Below are 25,656 nucleotides of genomic sequence, written 5' to 3'. Positions count from 1 at the left end.
TTGATGTTGTGAAACAAAAACAAAGGAACGATTCGTTGAGTATCCTTGCAGTGTTGCTTCTGAGCGTCCACGTCGCCTTCCTGTCTGTTTTCTGACTCTCTCTTCTGTCCTGGTTCTCCCTTTTTTATTTATTTATTTTTAACAACATGCTTCAATGTTCATGGCTCTTGCTTGCAGGAAGAAGAGATGGAAAAGTTTAGGGTGAGTAGTGCTGTGGAACAAAGCCAGTGGTTCGAGCACTTGAACACTTTGCATACTGGTTGCCTTCACATATAAAAAGCATGCATCCTACAGTATTAACCTAGGTACGCAGGATTGGTACCCAAACATCATTTCATCAACCACAGTGCATAAGTGCTTAAGAGACTGCTCTTCGAGTAGGGCGGAGAATAACAGCAGAACCTAACGATACCTTTACCTTTGGATGACAGCTTGATTTATAATACACTGCATTGTTTTATTTATTTATCCAGTTCAAATATTTTTCTAACCTCTGTTTTCATGTATCAATTTCATTGTTCATTTGTATAACCTTTGGCATGGTACAACTCCAGCATGGTTTGGTTTTGTCTTGGTATGTTTATTATACTGTATATACTATAGCGTTCTACAGAGTTGCATGAGGTACAGTTATGGATAAAGCTCAATTGTACACATTTTCTATATAAAAAATAGGATATTGACCTGTAATGAGTTAGTGTCAGAACACAGATTTAAAATATATATATATATATATATATATATATATATATATATATATATATATATATATATATATATATATATATATATATATATATATATATATATATATATATATAATAAAGAGGGTCATGTGCTGTAAATTGATCAGATGGGAGTAGGTTTACTTTACAAAATTAATAGCAGTGCAAAAGCATGCATCGCCATTAACATGATAATCTACTTTTTGCATGTGCTGTTTTAATGTTTTATTCGTCAGTCACGATTGCATTGAAAAAAACAATGAGCAATTTTTTTTTTCTTTTTAGATCTTTAAGTCAGGGCAGCACCAACTCTAACATGCTCGATGTACAAGGAGGGGCCCACAAAAAGCGCGTGCGTCGCAGCTCCCTGCTCAACGCCAAGAAGCTGTATGAGGATGCGCAGATGGCACGGAAAGTGAAGCAGTACCTTTCCAATCTGAATGTGGAAACCGACGAGGAGAAATTCCAGATCATGTCTCTCCAGTGTGAGCCTGCCTACAGCACCTGTAAGTTAAATAGAGCACTTAACAGAACGCGCGTCGATAACGTGTTGTATCTCTTTACTGCTGTCAGACAGCACTGACAGCAAGGAAATGAGCGTCTGCCACTGGAACTGAAGCGAAAGCCATCTGAAACTGTCCCTTTCAATCAGCGCTTGAACCCAGCCCCTGTCGGACAGAGTTGATTATTTTCTGAGTTGCAGAAACCAATCTGTCCAAATAAGTGGCCTAATGAGCACCCCAAAGACACACATTGCATGCAGACGTGTGCAAAACCATTGGCTTTCATTCTACACAGGCATCCTGTTCCCAGATCCAGATGGATCTTTGATGTAGCATATCGGACATGAAGCAATTCACTACAATTTTTAATTTACATTCAGAATAGTAGATCTAATTCGTTGAAGCCTACTTTGCATTTTGCAGTTATTTTTATTAAGTGTCTCGCATCATGTGCCTCGTTATTGTGTATTTACTGTATTTCATTGTTTTAACATTCATATTGCCTTGTGATGTGTTGCCATTGAAACTGCAGTCGATTTCTGTCAGAATGGTGTTGTGCAAGATCAGTAAAAAAAAAAACCAAAAAAAAAAACCTTGCTTTACACTGCCATCTGCTGGATTGATGTGGGGTTGCAAAAAAAAATCTTAATTTCAAGAATTAGGTTCACTGTAGTAAATACATATAATTTGTGCTGTTGCAATAATAATAATAATAATAATAATATCATCATCATCATCATCACCATCTTCCCATTTCACCAAAACGCTACTTGCAGAATTTCTTAGGTGCTGTTGTTTTTTTGATTATTGTCTTTGGTGGGAACATCATAATCTTGCAATGATAAATGCAAAATTAATTATTTCCTATTTCAATATAACAGTGTCCAAGAATCTAAGTGACAGAAGATCAGGAAAATCGGACATGTCTCCAGTGTCCATGAGGTCCTCAAACCCGTCTGGAAAATCGCATCAGCAGCACAGAATCAGCCAAGTTCTGCAGGTGCCTTCTGTCAACCTGAATCCTCTCCGGAGAAAGGGGACCTCGAAGGACGTCGCCTCATCCAGTACGTTCAGCTTCTCTTTGAAGCAGTGCAGCGCGTGTGTTCAAAAAAGAAAAGAAAATGACACAATACACCTCCTCTATTGTGTGTGTGGAAGTGCATTCTGCTGTTTTGAGTTGTAGGATTTGAAAGTTCTTTAGTGGTTAGTAGCATCTAACAAAAGAACGATGACATCAGAGACTCTCCATACAACAGTTCAGCTAAACGCATTTTACTTCAAGTGTTTAATGTGCAGCAGGATTCACCCTTTTTATTTTTCATTGTAGGTGCTGGTTCTCCCCAGTGTGTAAAGAAAACTGCCGACACGTGTGACGATGTCTCCTGTAAGAGACCTGCCGACGATGCCATATCTACAGCCTCCTCCCTGCATTCCAGCCCCCCTGTATCTCCCCATGGATCCCCACACAAAGGTATACCATGGTAGAGCAGCAGTGAAACCACCATTGCATGTTTTTTTTTTTTTTTTGTGTGTATTAAATGATGACACTAAAGTGTTAGTCACAAAATTGCCTAGATTTCCTAAAGGGCAGATTGTGTAACAGGCTCCGAATTCCACCTGCCTGTATTTAATTACCTGAAGAAATAAAGGATACTCCGTTTTGGCTAAGGTTTAAAGTTTTGTTTAACCCTTTCATTCATGGCAACCTCATATGTAGACACATGCAAAAAATGTTTTTGTAGTCTTTATGTGGAGACTATATCATAAGGTTTATCAGTAATGGTTTCAATTTAATATATTAGCACTGGTGTATTTTGTAACACACTTAAAATAATGAGCCTCACCCCCGTGGAATTCTATACTTGACTCTTTTTTTCAGTTGGGAGTATCCCGAGATCACGGAACTCCAGTCAGATGAATCTCTCAGGCTCCTCCTCATCCCTGACTAGTGAGACCAGCACCAAGAACAGCGGGCAGCGCAGCTACGGGATAGGTGGGGCTTTATTACAAAAGAGAATCCAGAAGATGACAGGCCTGAGGACAGAGGCAGCAGGGCAGGACACTAAGATCAGGAAGAGAGTGACGTCCCCCTTCAGAATGCTCAGGGACAGGAGCTTTTCCAGGGAGAGAGTAGAGTCTCCAACTAGAACAGAGACCGGAGATTGCAGAAGAGACGCAGGAGAGGACAGGGGGAGCCTGGCAGCAATGCATTCAGAGGAGTTCAGCAGTATTGCTCGTAGGAGTAGCGAAGGAAGAGTTGAGCAGCAGAATAGACCTTTAGCATGGCTTTATCCCAGGATGAGACACATGAGGAGGAAGACCATATGAACTGGATTGAGTAGGCCAAGGGCCAACATATTGGTCCTTATATGTTTTTTACTATACTGTGCTTCATGTACAGAGACTTTGAAAGGCCTTTAAATTGAAATGTACAGAATAGTGTTGTAACATATATAAATAAATAGTGTGTGTAATGAGGGGAAAAAAGCCACATGAGTTTGTTAGTTCTAGTAAAAATCTAGACGGTTAATTTAGCTTTTATTTAAAAAAAAAAAAAAAAAAAATTAGGAGTGTGTCCTATGGGGCAGAAAACTTAATCTGTCGCTGCTTCTAAATTTACACTATATAACAAAGTACATGTGTTAGAAACCTTTCACTGTAGCGAAAGTCATTTTCCTATATGGAAAATGTTTAGGTCCAGACCACAGGTTTGTTAGTTAAAGAAAAAGACCAGAATGTGCAGTGCAGTATACCAGAATGTTTAATGAGAATTTATACTTTTATTATTCAACATTGTCATCGGCACAATTTCAGCCCTTTTGAGGTGATTCTTATAAGAACATTGATTTCTACTGTGTCCCTCCTGTTTTAAGGTCAGGCCAGGTTAGACCTAGTTTCTTTCGCTGCTCCAGAATAGAAGGTTACCTTGCAGAGATGCGCACCGAGACGCAGGTCTCTAAGCACCTGTTTCACTTTCAGAGTCTCCTGCCTTCACTAAAATAGCTTGTGAGGTGGATGGTGTAATTGGAGCATGCATTTTTTACATCATCTCTGCAATTATTTGATTGGAACCATGAATGTTTTAAAGTTTCTGCAAACATGGCAAAAGCACAGCAGGAAACATGAATCCGGGTGTGTATTTGTGGAAACGTGTCTCTTTACCATTTACAACGCTGTAAGGTTATGTGCCTGTCTGAATGAAAAGCAGGTTTCATGCCTATCTAAATGGTTCAGATCAGCCCCTAAACATTTCAGAAATACGATGTTGGTCTCATAATTTCCTATATTTTCCCCTTTAGTAAAATGGACCCCATATGATAATGTCTAGAGTTGCTTGCCTTTTAAATGCATTAAGATGCATGTAATAGCTTGTCAGATAATGTTACCTTACAAATTGTGCTGTTAGGCATAATTGCAAATTCGAATGCATGCCTTCCTTTTGTGTGCACATGCAACATATTTTGTTTCTGTTCCTTATATACATTAAAAGATGCTATGTTACAAATGTATTTAACTACTGTACATAACAGGGAAGCTAATCAGATATCTTTGGCATTTGATTTTTTTTTGGTAGCACTTTTTTTTTGTTAAATCCACAATGGTGCTTTCTTACTGCTACATTAGTGTAGTTACTTCAGGTTTGTGTACAGAGACTGTGTCATTCTCAAAGATGGAATGGATTAAAACTGTCTGGACTGTTACGTTAACTAAACAATTTCATGAATATAAACTCCAGTAACACTTTTATGTCATTGCATAATGAGACGAGCTTTGTGAATAGGACCCCATCTTAAGTAATCCTTATAAAATATTTTCTAATAAAAGTACACAGTGTATCTTCTTTTTCAAATTATATAAACTGGATTTTTGCACTTTCTTACAGTTTTGCAGTTTCTTACAGTCAGTACCTACAGTTCTTTTACACTTATTTATTGCAGTGATTAAAGGTAGATTTGCAACTCTCAAAACAAAACAGAATACACATGTTCAGATTGCAAGGTCTTTCTGATTTACAGACTGCTTGTGCTCTTATTTTATTTAGGTTACGCTCTGATGCCAACCACAAAATCTGATAACTTCTCTGACTCGAGCCACAGCGAGATCTCCTCCCGCTCCAGCATTGTCAGCAATTGCTCTGCTGACTCCATGTCTGCCACATCAGAAGAGCGCAGCTTAACACAGCATCTCAGCTTCCCAGAACCCACTGCAGCTGCAGACAGGAAAGACAACATGCCAACCGCAGCACCCCAGTGCAGCCACCCTTCCACCAGGTGAGACATTGCACAACACAGTCAAAAAGGGACTTGGCACCTCCTTGCATGTTTGAAAAGATAACCACCAAACTGTGGCAGTCGAGATTATTAACAGCTTTGTAATATATGTGTATGCAGACTCAGTTGATATAATTCAGTGTGACTACTAAATATCCCTAAGGTCTTCCTCCTTGTGGCATTCTTTTATGTAATTGCAGTCTCCAAATTTGATTTTTACTTTTGCACTCACTCCACCTGGTGGTCCAATGTTGTAAGTGCATGGATTATCTGGAAAGGGAAATTCTGTATTAAACTCTGCACGGTAAACAAAAAGTACAGTAAATAAAAAAAGTGGTTCAATGCAGCATTAAAGTATACATGTTATATCAACTACGATCTAGAAAAGGTGAATAATTTGGTTTATTTTACTGTCCTCGCCTGGACTTTGTTCAGTTATTCAGTGCCAAGGCCTGCTGTAACCAGGGGCTCAACGTTCACACCCTCCACAAGCCACGACGAGTTTGCCCACGGCCACGTCTCCACAGACACAGCAGACAGCGGGAGGGGCAGCTGGACGTCGTGCTCAAGTAACTCCCACGACAACTTCCAGAGCATCCAGAACCAGAGAGGCTGGGACCTGGGCTCTTTCCACCACACCAAGCTCGATGGGCCCATTGTCGAGGTGGAGCCTACGGGGTCCTGGGCAGAGGAGGACCTTCAGAGAAGTAACAGGCATTCCAAAAACAGCTTAGAGCTGAGCCAGTCGAGGCAAAGCTGGGCCTCCTCCAGCTCCCTCTCTGACACGTATGAGGGGAACTACGGAACCATTAAGAGGAGGGTTCTGGATAGTTCTGGGGTAGCCCAGGGCGAAGCTTCAGATTGTGAACCAAGCACAGATGCAGTTTATAAAACTGTCACTTCAAGCACAGAAAAGGGACTTATAGGTAAGCTTAAAAACTGTCTTTGTGCTTTTATGTACAGTATGATTTGCTTTTTTTTTTTAATTATGTATTATTAATTGGGAACTGATTTTAAAATGACATCAGCAGATTTGGAGTGCTCCAAATGGCACATTAATAACACTATCTTTTTTTCTTTCTCGCACATGGCTTAAATTAACCAAGTAACTGCATTTCTCTTGTTAATGGGGAAAAGTTGCGGGATATTTATTTTACGGACTTAACATTGAATTTAAGTTACAGATGTTTGGAGTGGGGAGGGTGCTAGCGAAAAACACAAATCTGCTGCTGCCACCCTACACTCCTACATGCATCACTTGTTTGTATACCCTGTTGTTAACATCTCATTGTTTTTTAGTTGTCATTTCCTTTTTCTCATTAACATTCCTGCTGCTTGTGTCTTGTGCCAGTGTACTGTGTCACTTCCGCTCAGAAGGACGATAGATATAGGGCACCACCACCCACTCCTCCAGGATACCTGGGAATCCCATTAGTGGCTGTAAAGGAAGGAGCAACCCGCCACCCGCGATTAAAACCTCCAGACTATAGTGTGGCATTGCAGAGGTCAAAGTTGGTCACGCCCCACTGTGCCATTGCTAGGCAACCAGAAGCTGGTATTCACGCCAAGACGCTAGTTCAGTCCCCGACACAAAAGCGGCAAGACTCTGACCCTAGACTAGCCAATGTTAATCAACAGAGAGAACAAGCTAGTGAGGAGGATGGTACGTGTTGTGAAACTGAAAACATTCTTGTCAAGTGTTTCAATAAATTACTGTATATATAGCCTTCCTATTTTAAGAACAGCTTAATGTTTCATATTTACTTGGTAGTCATTTTTTTTTATTCATCACGGTTAGGTGTGATGGTAAATATTTACTAATTCTATCTTTTCCAGCTTAACCTGCTTATAGTTTTAAATGGTCCAAATGTTGTATTGGTGTAAACGTTTAGTAAATCAGGCTCGGAATGTTTGTGAGTGTTTTTGGCCAACAGAGAATTAGAAGAAAACCTTAAATCTTTAGTATTCAGTAAAATGGGTAAATCATGACGGGAGTTGATTAATTAATTAATTAATTTATTTATTTTTCTGGGAATTGCAAACCTGAGAGAAAAAAAAAAATGTCGATCAAATTGACCCATTTCACATTTTGTGATGTCGTTTCCATGTTTTCAGTCATTCAAAAATACAAAATGTGTTTTAATATGCTTACTGTTTTATTTTAGTAGGGTTGGATATGGTTGTCTGTTTTTATTTTTCTTCTTTTATATGTTCTTATGTACAATATAATTATGATTTATTTTCTTTTACAGAAGAACAAGTGTCAGCTGTGTAACTATGTAATGACCAGGACCAGATTGTGAGAGAGTTTGCAACACTTTCTGGAGCCCGTAGCACAGGAGGAAAAGAAGAATATCGTTTTAGACGCTAACTAAGACGCTTGCTGCTTTCTTCTGCTGTGGAAAACATCAGTGGCATCAATGCTGTGTGTGCCGCCCAGCAGTGACCTGGCCTGCACTATGTGTTGCTGCATATATATATTAATTCAAACAAAACGAACATACATCAACTTGTTTTTTATTTTTTGTTGGATTAATATTTTTTGTCCGATTTGTCGTACCTCAGACAGTATTGTAAATGGGACCAGATCAAATCTTCAGGGACCACAATATCCAACGGCCTCTATCATTTAAACATGTTCATGAATCAATAGTGGGGAGTTTAGTTGTGATGGTGGACTGGGGGGGGGGGGTTATTAAAAATGTTTTAAGTGTGGAAGCACTGTAACTGCAGACTTTGAGGAGACTGATAGAAATGCTTCAAGCCTTGTTTTAAGATAATAGGCTGTACTACAAAGGGAAGCAGGCCCATGCATTTAGCAGCATGCTCATGCTTTGCAAGTACAGCCTGGCCAGTCTCATTTGAAGTTTAAACAGGCAATGCAGAGGAATTTGATAGGGGCGGAGGAGACAGTGGAAGAGCTATTTCAGAAGAGTGTGAGGTTATCTGAACTTTCATTAGATCAAGGCAACATCTGTTTTCAACCCTTTAATAGCATTGTATAATTGAATGTGGTTAGTAGTACTGCATAGAAAACTGTTGCTAAAAGGCATCGGCAGGAGCAGTGTCACAGTAGTGAGGCCATCTTTCCACTGCTGTTTACAAGCAAGCACATGACAATTCAAGTATATACCTGAAAGCTGAAGTACAGCGTCACTTAATAATGAATTATGGATTGGCATTCTGTACCACTGTAAAATGAACAGCAGCAGATGAATCACAGTCAAGTGACGTCAATGGGAATGCTAACATTCTAGCTGTGCACTACAGTAAAACATACACCTGAAGCATTAAAAAGCATACAGTTTGCACAATGCTAACTATTCTAGACAAGCGGGGTGCCGGGTTCTAAAAGCCCATCATCTCTGAATTGATTTCCTTTTTTTTTTTTTTTGGTGTGATCCCAGAACAATACTAATCATTCTGACAAACTGTTTCATTACGCTGTTCTCGTATCAGCCCCTGTCAACGTCGCCTGCTTTCTTCTGCTGCCAAAAAGCAACAATAAGCATTGGATAGTTTTATATCTAGGGGGAATAACTGGAATATAAGCAGATTCTTTTCAGTTTACATTCATTTTGGTGCCCAAGATTATTATTATTACTATTATTATTATTTTTGCCATACTTGAAAGTGTTAAAGGTAATTATATATATATATATATATATATATATATATATATATATATATATATATATATATATATATATATAATATTATTTTTATTTTTTTATTATGTTAATTAATAGTAAGGCATGTGTACAGATTTAAAAAAATATATATAAATATATATCTACAGAGAATTGTATTTTAATATTTTGTTATAATAAAAATGCCCTCATCCCAGATTGCGATTGTCCCAACACTTTTGGCCAGGAATCTGGTGACGGTGTGTTTTTACTTTTGGTATAACACAAGCTGTTTGTTGACCAATTTAAGGATAAGGAGGGGGTTCTGTATCTCCAAGCATTGTACAGAGCTCTAGGTATTCTGCAGTGAAAACATAGTGCCCTGTATGTTTTCTTTTTTAAAAAGATGTTGAAATGTGCTACCTTATGAGACCATGGGGAAAGGATCACAGCTGTAGGTATTTCAAAAACTGCATGTGGAAAAATGACCGTTTTTCCCCCCTGATCCCCATCAAGGACAGAAGGACACTCCCACTTTACAGCAACCTCTCCTTGTTATTATTTTCTGGGACCTTATTGATCTTGCCTCATACGTCCCATCTTTACATTTCTACTATTGTTGGGGGGAAAAAGACACAATTGGACAGAACAGATGGGAGCTGTAAGGTCAGCTGGAGGATTCCTGAAGCTTCACAGAATGGAAATGTTCTTGCTGATAAGGTCTGTAGTGCTCCCACTCACTGAATCTAAACACACACTGTTGAACGTTATTCTTGAATCCGCCTAATTCTTAGCACTGTGTGTCCCGGCTTTCTCGGTTTTGAGCCAATTACCCTTCAAGGAATATTCCAGTCGTCTGAAAACGTTGCACATTCTCCAGACACTTTAACAATACTTCGTATTAAATTTTACCGCAACATCTAATGGAAAAAAAAAATCACAGATCTATATTCTTGATCTTTCTATTTTCCTAATTTTAAATTAATCGTTGACCCGTGTAAATAAAATAAATCGTTATCCAACGTGTGGTAAAACTTTCTTTGGCAGTGTGGCTTGCTTTTGCATGGCCTTGCAGTGGTTTGTTTTCAGGTTAGACGATCATATTGATCAGTCGTGTCAATTGCAAAATGCGTGTGCTTTATATTGTAATGAAGTTAAAGAGATCTTATATCTTCCAGTCTCAGAAATTACTTTGAAAACTGCTGTTTTCTCAAATCTTTAATATTGTACATTTTAGGGGACAACTGGAATACAAAATTGATTAGGATGTTACTGAGAACAATATGTAAACTTTCATGAAGGACACACTGGCTGTCTGGCAAATAAATTAAAAAACAAAACAAGGAAGACTAAGAGTAAAGTAACCCCAGTACTTGCTAAAAAAAATCAGCGTTTTAGTAACTTGGGATACTCCTGTCTCGCCCAGATCTAATTGAATTACAAAGCACTTTCTTTTTAAAAATACACATTACTAATACCTGAAATAAAAAAATAAATAAATAAACCATTTTAACAATTTTTTTAAGTACTTAAATTGGATACTGGAAGAAATATAAAGGTCTTTTTAATCACCTGTGCTGCGCGCGTGTGGAGGAGTCTTTCATTGTTTGAAGGACAGAATGTCAAGCGATTAAAATTCAATTAACCGTGCTCTGCTGAAAGCAATGTGTTGGAGAGGATTACAGCTCTGGGCAAGCTGTGCAAAATGCGGATTTCAAAACACGAAGCAGATATTCTCTCTTTAACCCTGCTTCCTATAATACTGGAACATTTACTTTGGCGTTTCGCTGAATTTTTGAGCTTCTCTTCACTGTTGTTTTGTCATTTTATTCTGATACATCTGGAATGCACTCAGTGAGCTGTTTAATAAATGTAAAAAAAAAAATGTCGACATACGGCAGAACTGCACAACTGTACCCATATACAACAAGCAGAAATTGTAAGGCACATGTCTGTGAATAAGTATTATTGAATAAGTTGCGTTGTCTCCCCCTTTTGATAGCTGTTGTAACTTATGTCTTTTAGAAAGACACATGATTCGCCTGTATGCTTTTGTATTTAACAGTGAGTGTAAATATTTGTTATATTTTGTTTAAAAGAATGTTTTTAAAAAGTACTGTTTATTCTTACATGTCTTGGACAATATTAAACTAAGTACATACAATCTGTTTTAAGACGTATTACATTTTTTTGTTTAAATAAAAAATCTTTCACTAATAGGCTAAAATGTTTACCATTGTAAAACCATCTACAATAATTATACCTGGGGAAATTACTCGCATTCAAAAACAATCTCTCATTAGAACAAAACTAGTCACACTTCCAGATTATATTTCTATATGTTACTTTTAAAAGACTCAGCAAGAATTTCATGGATAAAAACACTACACTGCATAATCAAGGCTTTCTTCTGAGAAGAGGGATATTTCCAATTCACTTTTAAGACTGAGGCATAGCATATCCATAAGGTGGAACTGTGTGCAGGCTGACCACATATAGAAAGACATTCTAAAACAGGACTGACCAAATAAAATAAAAACGCAGATTTATAAGAGAAGAGAGGGGTGGGGGTGCTCCAGTAGTAATAACTGTCTGCCTCCGCGGGCTCGTTTCTGATGAAATAAAAGCACACATTAAAAGCAGCTGATTGACACTTGATCCTTTCTTTCTCTTTCGAGATTGCCATTTGCAAGTCATTTTCTTTTCCTGGTCCGATCCTCTGCCCCGTTAATGTGCTATCTACCTTTCCAATCCTGTGTGTTTGCTGGCTCTTCTCTATCTTTATCATTATGCTGAGTGACAGCGAGTGTGTTGCGAAACTGCAGTAGTGGGGTAATGGCCTAGAGAGGCAATCTTCTCTGAAAGAGTCTGAGAAACCCATTTGAACAGGCTCAATACAATATAGAATACTCTACTGTGCTGCTATACCTATAAAGAAGCAGCACAGCAGCTTCCAGTGTGCTATCGTCTCCTGTCCAAAACTATTCTAATCGTTATTAACAACATACCCTTTTCATTCAGGAATATTGCCTCTGTCAATATAATTTTACAATAAAAAGCGTTATAACAAAATAACAAAAACCACACACCCGACAGCTGCTTGCTGTAACTGCCGTTGACGAAAACCAATATAAACGGACATTTCCAAGATTTTCAAGTCTTGTAAATGAAAACAAACTCACATAACATCCAATCCCACAGTAAATAAACAAATGCTACACATTGCCGTGCATTCCCCCCTCCGACTAATACCTTCAATTATATTCTGCTTCATTCTACTGATTAAAGTGCGCTGGCCAGTAGCCAGTTAACGAACACGCAATTGAAAAGGGTGGCGAGTGAAATCACTACGGGTTCAAATTAACCCTAATAATAGTTACAACCTGCGTACAAAAAGGACGTTTAAGAAGAACAAAACAAAAAATACAAAATGATAGTTGGAATTACCAGTGTGGCATACCTGACGCCGGGACTTCAATCAACACCGCGCGAGAGAATTACTGTAAGTAAACAAGTAAGGTGCCGTTGTTCAACAACCAAGGTACAGGTATATTTTAGCATACTGGTCAACCTTGCATTACGAATGGGAAGGGTGATCTAAGTATAATAACAATCCACTTCTGAGATTAACAGAAGTATACAGGCATATATTCGACCAAACAATTGATGTAAGTGCATGTTATTAACATGTTTGTTTATAACGACAGCAAAAATAACATACCGGGATTGTATGCAAACGATGTGTGTTTCTGTCTGTCTTGAACATACTCCCAGTAACTAACTCTGCTCCAGACAAAAAAGTCTATGAAGTTTTTTTTTTGTTTGTTTTTTAAATTGGTGAATATGCCGCATCTAACTAAAAACAGTTTATAGAACAAATAGGTATTTTGCCACCCCAGCGACACTCTGCATATAATTCTAACCATCCAGTGTGAAAAAAAAACGCGATTTGATTAATTAACACATTTTCAGATACTTATTAAGGAACAGCGACTATTTAAGTTCCGGGAAGCAAAATATAATTTTCGTGTCTGTAAAAAAACAAAACAAAAAAAAAAAACGCAAATTAATTAATGGTAGGGATGTTGTCATGAATATTAATTAATTGTATACAAAAATAGTTATAAATGGATTAAAGTGTAATTGCAATAAAACTGACAGGTGAAAAAAAGGCAAGTAAACTGTTGCTGCTTTTGATAAATAACATGCGTCCTTCTATTTTGGTTGAGTGTATAAATTTGACTGAATCATTGTGTGTAATTTGACTATCTGATGATAACCAGACACACTCCGTCAGTGACAAGCCACAAACTGGGAGACCAAGAGTCACAACACCTGCCCAAGATTGACAGATCGTTTTTTTGGGTGCTCAAATATAAGTGATACGTTTCTTTTGGTGCTCAGTATTGATGCCATGAAAAGTAGGATGGTGTCCTGATCTTGGATCAGAACAAGTGTGGATTTGCTTGCTAGTTCCCTTCAAGTGCATGTCCTTTAAAAATCAACCACTGTAGCTTCAACGGTCAACCTATTTGCGTGTTCTCCTTTGTTCTGTCTGTGGGTTTTGCGATCCCTGTGAGCGGTTCTGGGTTCTGTTGCTCCTGTGTTGCATGATCCTCGTATTTGTCTAACTCTGGTTTTGAACTTGCATTGAGCTTGTCTGGAGATTTCCATCGTGACAATGTGACCCTTTCAACCTTCCTGGCTCCAACGTGATTCTGAATTAAACCACACATCTCTGCACGCTAACGGCATGAGGGATAGGCGCATTGCGTCTCTCCTGTTTATGTAAAAATGAGGGGGCATCAGTGCTTTCTAATATCTTTTTGTTTGAGTTCTTCAAAACAGCATCTGTACACCTTCGGTTTCCTTGGGTTAACTGACAAACAGCTCCACTGTGTGCTAAAGGCAACGAATTTTGCACAGTTGCAACCCCCAGTTTTTTTTTTTTAAGCTGTGCTTAATAAAAGAAGATGCATCTGTCTCCCTGAAGAGTGTTATTTATTTTATTTTGGGGGGGGGGGGGGGGGGGGGAAACAACAATTTTTTAATATTTCACATTTGGGCCTGTTCACATTGAGGTGTACAAATGTGTTATTTGTTTACACTGAATAAATTATATTGTGTACTCTGATTATATATATATATATATATATATATATATATATATATATATATATATATATATATATATATATATATAGACAATATAGATCTGTAAACACCCTGCCCATGTGAAATGCATGTAAAGACTTTGTTTGGAGGTGTTTAAAACTCCAGTCGCTGCTGAGAAATTGTCTACCCACTTCCATCCAAATCAACACACTACATTAGCGTTGTTCTATTCTCCAGCAAACAAACTTTTTACTGCAGTCACTTTACAGGCTTATGTGTACAGCATGTTACTAGGCCTAAATGTGTAAACCATGGAATTCTTTTTTTTCCTCGATGTCTTCAATGGAATTATTAGAAACGTTCCTGATGGGCGTTAGTTAAAATGATAACGCTCGTATGAAACGTGTTCTCCTCCACCTGTCCTCCAGTAGTGGAGTATTCTGTAGGAGATGCTGGTTTCTGTAAATCTGTCACTTCATCCACAAGGTCCCTTTCAACAGTAGAACAGAAACGAAAGCATTCTTTCTAGCTGAATGCCATGTGTATTGAGTCTCTGAGGTGAGTGCTAATTGCATGCTCGGTGGGTCTTGTGTGTTTCCAAAGACCCAGAGGTTCACTTCAATCACCTTTTGTTCCAGGTTATATACTGTAGACTGATAATTAACTCACACCAGTCAGTTCCAGGTCTGAGTTCATCCGATGTTGTTGGCTTTGCCTTTAAATCAAAGATGCACGTGATTTATTTCTTTTTTAAAACTCACTTCTTGTTTAATATGTGTTTGTGCAAAACCTTCCCCGGGTGGGCCTTTGAAGCAGCTAATTGGCTAATTGCTCATGTTAGCTTGGCATATTGCGTCTGTCATTGAGAATAAACAGGACCAGTGGATCTGACCTTTTGTTGCTGGCAGGCCTGCGGGATGCAGACAGCACTGACCACTGCAGGCTCACACGGTGCTTCCTTTACCGGGGGGGAGGGGCACCGTGCCCACCCCCACCCCCACCCCCCCATCAGCATACAGATGCTGTGTGTCCAGACACTTCATTGTGGATCACTCAATGCAATGGCTACTTACCCTTGGGACAAACACTGTGTGGTCCTACAAATCCTATGCGGCATTCCACATTAAAAAAAGGTGCAGAGCAAAGCTATTCAGCTGCTGCATGCTTATGGCGTTCCAGATTACATCTATTAATTTATGTACCGTATACAAAGAACAGTGATTTCATCTGCACAGTGGGGTAAATACAGTTCCCATCCCCCAATGGTAATAATATTCAAGTAGCGTTTTCATTGTTATGATTAGCCATTAAACACTGTAGATTAAAAACCAGTTTGACTTAATTATATCATTTAAATGATTTCCTTAGCATGCTTCTAATGATGATTCTATGTATGCAGTACATGTGCTGGGAGTGAGATGTCTAAGAGCGACTGATTGTGCAGCACACGTGATTAGAATTATGCAAATCTGGAGAAACTCTTCCTGATAGTTGTAGGACCGGAAAAAAAAGCTAGCCTATGAGAAGACATCTCCTTTTTAATATATTCCTATCTTTTAACCTTGACTCACTTTACAGACTACTGTAGTGCCTTTGAGGTTTACTCAGGAGTATGTGTTTTATTTTGGGTTTGCTGATTGTAAATGGTAATAATGGAACTATATTTAGTTTTCCATTTTAAAGTGTGATAACTAGGTAGGTTACCACATGTGTAACGGCAAAGGGGAAAATGATGTAGTTTATTTGTACAGTTACAAGTACACTTTAGTTAGGACTATAAACCATGGAACATGAGGCTCCATGTAAAATTATTGTACAAACTATTACAGTCACTACACACTCGCATAGCTTAAAGTGTAGTAATACATCATAAGACTACAAGAAGCTACAAGAAGACAGCCCAACGCTAATGCCATTTTAAATATTGCTCATATTAGTTTCAGTTGAGAATTTCCAGAAAAAAGGGGCATTTATTTTCCTCTTAGTCTGCTTGTAGTGGGTTGATAAATCAAAGTTTGGAATTCCATAAAGACCTCCCATAACAAGCCTATATTTAGATTATCATGTACGTGTGCTGCCAGAAGTGTGTTTAATATTCAGAAGATATCTGTTCATCATGAAGTACCTTAAGGTATAAAAGTTAACTGAATACTCCACTAGACTTCCATAAAGACAGATCAATGTGTCTAAAACAAGTCTATTTAATGCACAGGCCACAGAGTATTATAAAATACCAAGTAAAGACACAACATGTATGCATACAAAACAGTTTGTTCCACTTTAACCCTGTGAGGACCTCGGAGCAACGTTGTGTGGGGAGATCATTATGCCAGACATATCTGTAAAAACCAGAAGGTGGTGCTGTATTCCTGTAATGAGGACCATGTCTACTTGCGTGCCCTAGTTAATATCTCGCAGTTAAAATCCAATTCCATACTTCAGACATGCAGAAAATGCTTTAATTGGTTATTATAATCGTTAATGTTCACAGAAACACTGTCTTATGAGTCTATTGTTCATATCTGGTGCTAATGTTCAAAGGACACAACTGCTACATTTATTATCCAACCACATTACTGATCCAATGTTTTATGCATGTACATCAAATGAGATGCACACTTCGGTAAATGCAATACTCACTCCCTACCTGGTCTCTTATGGTGTTCTGTGAGTAGAATAGCCAATTCATTTTAAATAGTTCTCATCAATAATTCCCTAATACTAATACACTTCTTATGATAATGACTGAATAAATGCAGGGAGTGAACTGTCTGGGTGAGCAAAGAATCATGCTCATAATAATATTTATTTGCACTTCTTGGCTAGCCTACTACCCCTGCGTCAGCAGTCGCTGGACTGAACATGGGAAATGGGGAGGCAGTTCTGGGGTTAAGGTGACATGCAGGAGTCTAAGAGTGCATGCATCATTTGCTTTATTTTGTAATTAAATACTGACCCGTTTCAAAAGGGTTAATTGAATGACATGCTCTGCTTCCATCTGAAAGGAGTGAACCAAGGTTGAAGTAATAGCTTGTTGTCGTTTCTAGTCAGGTACTGCCAAGGTCAGAAACAGTGAAAGCCAGAAGACAGCATCTCGCTGTTCTCTCAGGAACCTGTCTGGGCACCCTGGTTTCATTGACGAGAAGCTCGCCGCATGTTAGAATTCTAGCACGAGAGAGCATTCGGTGGGAAAGCAGGACTTTGGGGTGCAAGGTGTTTTGCTATTGAATGCTGTCAAGACTGTGGCCCGCTAAAATACGTATTCCAAAGTACAGTACAATAAAAAAATAAAAAGCGTGTTCATACCGGTATAGTACCTTTACAGTTGCGACATACCTGTCCACATTCATGTATGTTTAAATCAACAGTGTTCGGGCTCTGAACTCGTTTCCATGATGACCGCTTTCCAGAGGCCTTGATCTCTTCAACCCCCCATTCCAGAGCAAAGATCCATTTCACCTGAAAATCTTACCAAAATATCCACCCGCATCTCTCCCCCAAGTGGCACCGCGATCGCTGATATCACTTATTTTGGCATTTTTTGGTGTAGTCATGATAACGGTACTGCTCACCGTAAAATGTAAAGTTATTTAAACTGTAAAGCAAGACGTGCGCGTGCTTCAGAATATTGACTAAACTGTGTCGATGTTTTGTACCGTGTCGGTTTACCTGTCCACACTTAAGCTGTTCCGAGTCATATCGAAACAGTAGCGGTGTTACGTAGAATCCAGTGCTCATGGAAATCCGTTTCCCCAGCTTATTGTACTGCATGGCTGCGTTCCTAAATTCAACGCTGAGAAGCAACAACTCTCAAAACTGTTCCTAAACTCACCGTTGAGAGCTACTGACGGGCAGCGTTGGCTCAACACTGACTCAACGAACTCACCGACTCTGAGAGCTGGTGAGCTGGTCAACAGCAAGATGGCGACACCCTCAAACTGCTATATAAAACTATGAATTACTTACTGATACTGTAAACAATTAATAATAGATACTGATACCGCAATCCACCTTCAAAACGGTAATTGTTAATATATACACACAAACACATGGGACAACAATTTAAGATTCATGCTAATGCTTAGGAGATCAAACCTTACTGTTCTATTCATATAATGTTAAAATAATATATAAATTCTATATTTTCAAATTTTATTTTAGATGGTAATTGCACCATTGTGTTACCCATCTATAGAAGGGCTGGTGGCTATACCATATTATTATCATAGTCTGTGCTTTGAGGAGTGCACTTTCTATTCTTCTTAAGAAAGGCTGCTGCTGGTTTATTCATATTGACGTTTAAACCGTCCTGGTATTTCTCTTAAGCTAACCATTATTTTGATAGTAAAACACATTTGGTGAAAAGCAATTAAAAACTGTCTTGCAGTACTTTTCTTACTGTGTGCATTTTAAATAAATGTGTGGATGATATTCTAAACGGCTTTTACTTCCATTGTCCATGATTTCATGTAGACAGTCCTACTCGGGTAAAAACAGGAGGCTCTGCTATTTATTCTAATGAAAAGCCACTTTCATGCAAAGAGCCTGTGTTTTAAATTCTTTCCGTTTTGAGTTCAATACATTTCTGCTGACCTTGGATGCCAGCTTAATGTTTTATTGAACTTTGGAAAGAAAGGGAATGGGTATGAATGACTATCTGCAGCTCTTTGTGTTTTCATAATGTTTAGAAAAATGAACATTTGTATTCATAATCTTCAGAATTGATATGCCTCTCGCATACAGCAGTAAGTATTTTCCTTTGCTTTACATAAGACTGTCTGACAAGCTAAAAGTGGTTTTGATTGAACCTAAGAACTATAAAGTATTACATACAGTATGCCACAGTATGTATTCTATCATTAAGATGTTGATCTAATTTTAAACAGTGCAGACAAAATCCCCTTTCATTGGATGCTTAAATCCCTGTGACTTAGACTCCACACATTAGATTGAGGCCAGACAGGTGCTTGAGTCCTGAAATCAATGCATTTGAAAACAAAGAACACTTTTTTTTTTTTTTCTCCCCCGAACCAATACCAGCTGTAGCATTTCATTATTTTCATCATGTTACCTTTTGAGCATCCTTCCGCTTCATGTGAGATCGAAGAATGAAGTCTGTTAGCAAGGATCAGCGCCTGACATTTTGATGTTGTTTTTTGTTTCCTTGGGTTTTCGCTGACATATGTTGATGCATTTTCCAAAGATCAGAAATAGAAATATATATTCTGGGACGTTAGCTTTTTCAGATGGGCATCAGTGATCAATACATATTTATTAAACCAATGCATGAAAGGCCCAGTGAGAATACTAGGATACTAGACCGAGCCTTGGTTTTTATATACGAGGGAGGGAGACCGATTTAACTGTAGATTGCTGCATCGTGGCCCATAATATAGCTTTAAATGTTTTCCAGTAACGTTGACAGTATTCCTGTTAACGCACATTTTAATGAAATACTTTGCTCCATGTTGTAAAATAGTTATACTCCTATTCCCGATTTGGGGGGGGGGGGGGGGGGGGGATAAATGAAAATGCAAAGCTCTGTGATCCTAGAACTCAAACAGGCAATCTCAAAACATTAAGCTAAAGCTAAATGAAATCTGACATGGCCAGCTTAAAAAAAATAAAGAAAAAATCCCCTGTGCCATTCACAAGAAAAATCGATAAAAAGGATCATTAGTGACAGGTCATTTAGAATGACATCATCTGGTTCACTCTTTCATGATGTTCCTTATACACTATGTCCTCCCTGATATCCAGCTGCAAAGCTTAAAAGCATGTACCCAGGTTCTAATATGAGAGATATTAACACATACACTGCCAAGTCCTGTTAAGATCTGTCTGCAGAACTGAGTTTCACCCTGGCGTGAGGCATGTTCTTCTGGTATTCCAATTTCAGTGAAATTAACACCTGGAAAAGGTGCAGTACTTCACAGCCCAGCTTTCTTTCAAATATTTCAATTTTATGTTAAGTACAGGGACATTTGTCCCAATTCAGGTTTGGTGAAACTGCTGGATTTGCTTATTTGCTTCTTCCCCACGCTGGCTGTAGGGAGCAGGTATAGATTTTTTGTTTTGTTTTGTATTTGTTCACACCTCGGGCCCTCGCCACCCGCTGACAGAGATAAAGCATGGGAGGCTCGCTCAGCTGACTATAAATTACTTGCTTGTTTTAATAAGATGTTTTGCAATTGACAGAAAGGTATGCACTGCAGGCTAGGAAATATCCCATAGTGAAAGCAGAAAACAACCTAAATTAGACTACTGTTTGAATTAAAGATGAGCATACAAGTGACAGAAATGCATATGTATAGATTGGCCCACCTGTACTCCTCTGCACAAATGAAAACCTCTTTCCTGTGCGCATAATACAACACTTGAATGCCTTAATGTGCTGTTATACGCTTTCCATTTTATCACATACAATCATTACCAATACCCTGCAGCCTGTGTAGAAAGACACATACCAGCTAATATTTGTGTAGCATGGTAGGCAAAAAGCAGCTATCTGTATGTGATACATCGTGAATACACAGAATAGCAAAGGGAGCCCTTGTAATTATGAATGTTTGAAGAGAAGAAAAATCTAGGAACAAGGAAAGGGCTTCTAAAAGAAACTAATCTAAAAGCACAGAATATTTTTTTTATGTTCCCAGTGTTTTAGATCCTACTACTTCACCTGGTAGGCTATGCATTTATAAATCCCTGTGGTTTAAAAAGAATTAGAATTACTAAATACAGTAATTCTAATGGTAGCCTTGCGTCATGACTGGATCGGTTGTCTCCTACAAAGGTTGTGACATTTAATCATTTGTACCCTCCTTCCTAGTTTTCCAGGGAGCTGTTGTGTGCTAAAGCTACACCTCACACTAAACCTTACCTTCTGAAATAAACTGCACACGGAATAATTTCATGCTGACGGGTTTATTGATTACCGTCGTCTTCCTTCAGCCAGCTGGCTATTCAATTCATAACCTCAGAACCTTTTTTTTTTTGAAAATCCGATCTTTTGAATTCAAATCCATTTGCTGCACTGAATTTCAGACAAAAACTATTCTATATTTTATACATGCCATAAAATGAACCCATCTTTTCATTTCTAGGCATGACTTTTGGAGCCACATGATGCAAAGGTTTAGCTAGGCTTGCTTTTGGAAAATGAAAGAATCATCTGAAACTTCAAATGCACATCAACCACTCATTTTTAGACACATGTTTTGGCAATCAGACACACGTTTTGGCGAGTGCCTTCATCAGTTTTGATTATTGCATGATGAACGCACTGATGAAGGCATAGTCAAAATGCTTGTGTTCTTGACATTTCGGAATGTTTGAGATTGGTCGGCAGCTTACTCCAACAAACATATTCCTGCTAATGTCAAGATTCCTTTCAGCGAGTACTGTAGCACCTTGTGATTGTCAGCATTGATCCCATCAGTCAGGGCGAGGGTCTGCCTGTTGTCTTCTGTTGCTGGGTATCTATATCTGCAGACTGTGACATCATGCATCATGACAGGTTTGCTTGCTTGCTCACTTGACTGAAGACCCACATACGGTAGCTGTGCGCCAAACCTCAGCCAGTGCTAGTCACATCCTGTCGGAAGAGATATTTGTGTTTCATTTTGCAGTGATTAATCAACTGAACCTATTTCCAAGGCTGGTCTGTCTCCAGGGCTTTTTACCCAGTCCATTGGAACGTGTTGTAAAACTCTTAGTAAAAAGTCTACAGCTGTGGCCAAAAGTTTTGCATCACCTAGAAATTTAGGATTGAGACATAATTTTAGAAAAAAAAGAAATATGACCATAATTTTAGATCTTTTTATTTAACATCATCAAAATGATATCTCAGAAGTCTACTGGAAGCCATATTCTTAGTACAGTATTTCATCTGGCATTTCGAAATGTCATTTGACGTTATGGAGTAAAATTAGTTAATTCTATAGGGTGATGCAAAACATTTGACCATATTGAACATTTGTGCTAACCATTAAAACCTAACATGCTGCTGTTGATCAGACTTCAGTGTATTTGCTACTCGTGTGGCACCCAAAATAAATCGAAATGGTGGTTGTTCGGATTGCTGTTCTTTTTAGTAGCCCTAGTTTGTCATGGACTTCTCCCTCACAAGAGAGTGCTTATTGCTTAAGCATTTTAAACAGGAGGATCACATCCAGAATTTAAACATGGCTACATTTTTCATCTCTTTTAATCTGAAGCACCAAACAATATGCCTGTCTCTGGGCAATGTAGCCACGCATATTGAATGAAAAGCCACAGAAAGGATGATAGTAGCAGAACAACTGGGCGTATTGTTATTGCCACCTTCCTGCATGATCTAGCATGTGTTAAGTCTTGAGCAAACTGTGTTTGGCAGACACTGTTTTTCACAGTGCCGCTGAAAGAGCCTGTGGATTGATCTCCACAGCCAACATAATTAAACTTGCTGCCATCAAGATAAGACCCAATTACTCCCATTGTGTGTATTGGCATCCAGAATCAATATTGAACATAAAAAGCACCTAATGTTTAATTCTCAAAGTCTAAGGAACTACATCTCAGCAGAATGTAGATGTTATCTTTTTTTGTTTAGAGAACAAACTGATACATTTTTTTGCTTTTAGACAAGTCGTGTTTTGAAATCGATGGCACATCATCCTATTTTGCTGGGTTAAATAATACAAAACCCTAAGCACCTGGAAAAAAAAAAAACACCAACGTGTGTGTTTCACACACTTCTGTCTTGAATTCAAACAAGGTCAAAGCATTGACTTTACTGAAGCCTTGAACTCGGTATTATTTAGTCTTAATGTCCTGTTATTAATTATCTTCCTATAGCAATTTAAATACACACTTGAATTGTAATTCTATGATTTGCATTGACTGCATGTATAATTGTACCACGTTAAATTTCACTCTACATACTTCATAGAGCATGTAAACAGTTTAAACAAATTATAAAAACTACATTTCAAAAATCATGAGCAAGTTGGATATAATCTAGGAAAAAGAAGATGTAACCTTCTGTTTGTTCCTGAATGTGTACTGGGTCATTTTAATTGGTTAGGAACTGTAAGGGAGATATATGTTTGACCCACAATCACTGTGATTTCTGACCTTTGAATAGAGCCAGAGAACTTAAATAGCCTATTAAAGCATTTCAAGTAATGTTCTATAAAGTGAGAAGCATGAATCATTTATACATCTCCTTTCACACGGAATATGCATCATGCCATTAACTATTTCGTGGCTGATGTTTTATACAGTGTTTATTTCCCACTGAAGCATTAGTTCAAATCTCCACATGTTCTGTGTTGCCTTTTTGGGACTCTTATGGAGACAGGGTGATAGTTCAGATATTTCTATCTGAACTACAGTACTAGCTGTTAATGCAGAATGGTATGTTGTTCACTAACACTTGGCTTACATGGTACCAAGATGTACCTTCTATAGCAGTACTGAACACCACTAGAATAGTAGCGAATATCACAAAGCATCAATAATACCAAACGCATTATTACAACCATTTAAAAACAGGTGAGTTAACATGATTGAACTGGAAACAAGCCTTTGGGAGGGATAATTGTGGTGTTATACTGTGTTGTATTATTTGTATGAGAGGCAATTCCAACGGGGACGACAACTGATGTTTCTGCACTAAGATATTGTGGTACCAATATCTGAACGATTTGAAAAATGTTTGAACAGATGAAAGTGAAATGACATTTGAGGTTTTAAGAGCTAGTGGGTTTGCAATGTGTTGAATTTTTGTCTGGGGCAAATAAATAATAAATCCGGAGCAATAATGGAAAGCTGGTTTTGATTTCTTTGGTTGTTTTTTAGGCTGGGGTGTACTTTTCCCCAGCTGTGCTGGAATCACAATCCAATCTGCACCTCTACTCATCAAGGGCTGTTTGTGTCAAGCAGAGAATATAGAACAAAAATGTCCTGTGCTGAGAGGTTTCAAGTAATGGATTTCAGACTCAGAAAGGTAGAGACTGAGGAAGTTCAGAAGCCATTAATCTCTTCCTAAAAAAGCCCCTCCAAAGTTCTCATGGTAGATTGCTGTGCTTTACAGACTGTTCTGGAGTACAATGACCGCACAGACTGAGGGTGCAGCAACTGATAAACAAAACCAAGAGGGCACAACAACAAAGACATGAAGCTTTTAAAGAGCAAAAATAGATCAATTTGAATAGAGCCTCTTTATTCGTGCATTGCTTTGAAACACAAATATCTTTGACTGTTCTGGTCAAAAATTATACATTGTGATTCATGAGCTTTTCCAACGTTTTGAACACACAATATCATTAACAACTTCAGGGTGTGGATGGAGGCTTCAATTGGTTCAATTAAATTTCAAAGTGTGGTGGAACAAAGACAAAACAGTCGCCACCTCTGGTCTAAGGTGTTTATTATCTAGTTTTGCAATATTAAACATATTTAATCTTTTTAAAATAAAATAGGTCAACATTTGCCCTGATGCAAAGTTTTACAAAACACCCCAGTTGCATTCAATTCATAAAGCAAAATCACTCCTCGTGTTAAGTATGGTTCTTTGGTGACTTGCCTTTTTCTGTGTTAAGTATCTGTTGAAAGCTAAAGATTTATGAGTGGTCACGGCCAGCCAGGCGCGTGTGAGTGCACAACGCGCAATCGTCAAGGTGGCCTCTGCAATTCAGCACAGAGTGCCTTCTGGGAGACAGACGGGTCAGCCAGCACATCCTGTGGATGGATTGAGCTGGTAATTAAAATAAAAAAACCTGCTGAGTGTCATTAATATCAGGTGCTTCATCAAAAAATAATGTCCAGGCGCTGCCAATATTACAGGGGTGAAGCTACAGACAGCCCAGCACAGGTGTTTTATTTATTTATTTTTTTTCTTCATATAATGAAACATACACATGGTTTAAAAATAGATCTTACCTCGGCAAATATAAAATGTTGTCTTTCCTGTTCTTGCCGGGGGGGTTTATTTGTGACTCCTCATCTCCTAACCATGGGTGACCTCTGTCGGCTATTGGAGGTCAGAGTTCAAAGGCGAGACACTATTTAACAAATATACATGTCCTAAAATAAATTCAATTAATACACGAGGGACTAGTACTAGAGACATTGCAGAATGTGTCCATCAGTCAGAATTGAAAAATGGTGCCATCAGACCTGAAGGAACCCAGGAGCAGGTGAAATTGCTGTGGCACTGATGTGTGTAAAAGGACCTGATTTCCTAGGCTGTGTAGTTTAGTTCACAGAGTAAAATCGAGCCATTTTTCCCAGACATTTTTACGTTTTGCAATCTAACACAGTGCAACAATAAAACCTATGGTGAATCTTAAAGGTGTAGTAAAATATTGTTTTATTGGATGTCCTTTAGTATTTTAGACACTGTGTTGTGTTTTTTTTTTTTTTTTAAACC

General features: G+C 38.3%; 1 protein-coding gene across 19 annotated transcripts in view; it reads left to right on the top strand.

Annotated features, from left to right (window-relative positions):
- Positions 1–9,140, top strand: part of LOC117964607 (rap guanine nucleotide exchange factor 6-like) — a 74,614-nt gene extending 65,474 nt beyond the window's left edge. For 7 of the 19 annotated variants that reach the window (XM_058997018.1, XM_058997007.1, XM_058997005.1 and 4 more), the window contains 9 exons: positions 178–201; positions 1,011–1,231; positions 2,110–2,292; positions 2,556–2,699; positions 3,108–3,221; positions 5,271–5,499; positions 5,935–6,425; positions 6,851–7,162; positions 7,752–9,140. In XM_058997018.1, the coding sequence (XP_058853001.1) occupies positions 178–201; positions 1,011–1,231; positions 2,110–2,292; positions 2,556–2,699; positions 3,108–3,221; positions 5,271–5,499; positions 5,935–6,425; positions 6,851–7,162; positions 7,752–7,774 (1,741 nt within the window). In that variant the 3' untranslated portion in view covers positions 7,775–9,140. The remainder of the gene's footprint in view (positions 1–177; positions 202–1,010; positions 1,232–2,109; positions 2,293–2,555; positions 2,700–3,107; positions 3,222–5,270; positions 5,500–5,934; positions 6,426–6,850; positions 7,163–7,751) is intronic. The other 12 variants (XM_058997009.1, XM_058997008.1, XM_058997006.1 and 9 more) reach the window with 5 other exon arrangements.
- The last annotated feature ends 16,516 nt before the right edge of the window (positions 9,141–25,656 follow it).

This window comes from Acipenser ruthenus, chromosome 23 (genome assembly GCF_902713425.1).
Source record: "Acipenser ruthenus chromosome 23, fAciRut3.2 maternal haplotype, whole genome shotgun sequence".
NCBI classification, from domain to species: Eukaryota; Metazoa; Chordata; class Actinopteri; order Acipenseriformes; family Acipenseridae; genus Acipenser; species Acipenser ruthenus.
Note: the sequence above shows the minus strand (reverse complement) of the source record. Positions and strands in the feature narration are given on the sequence as shown.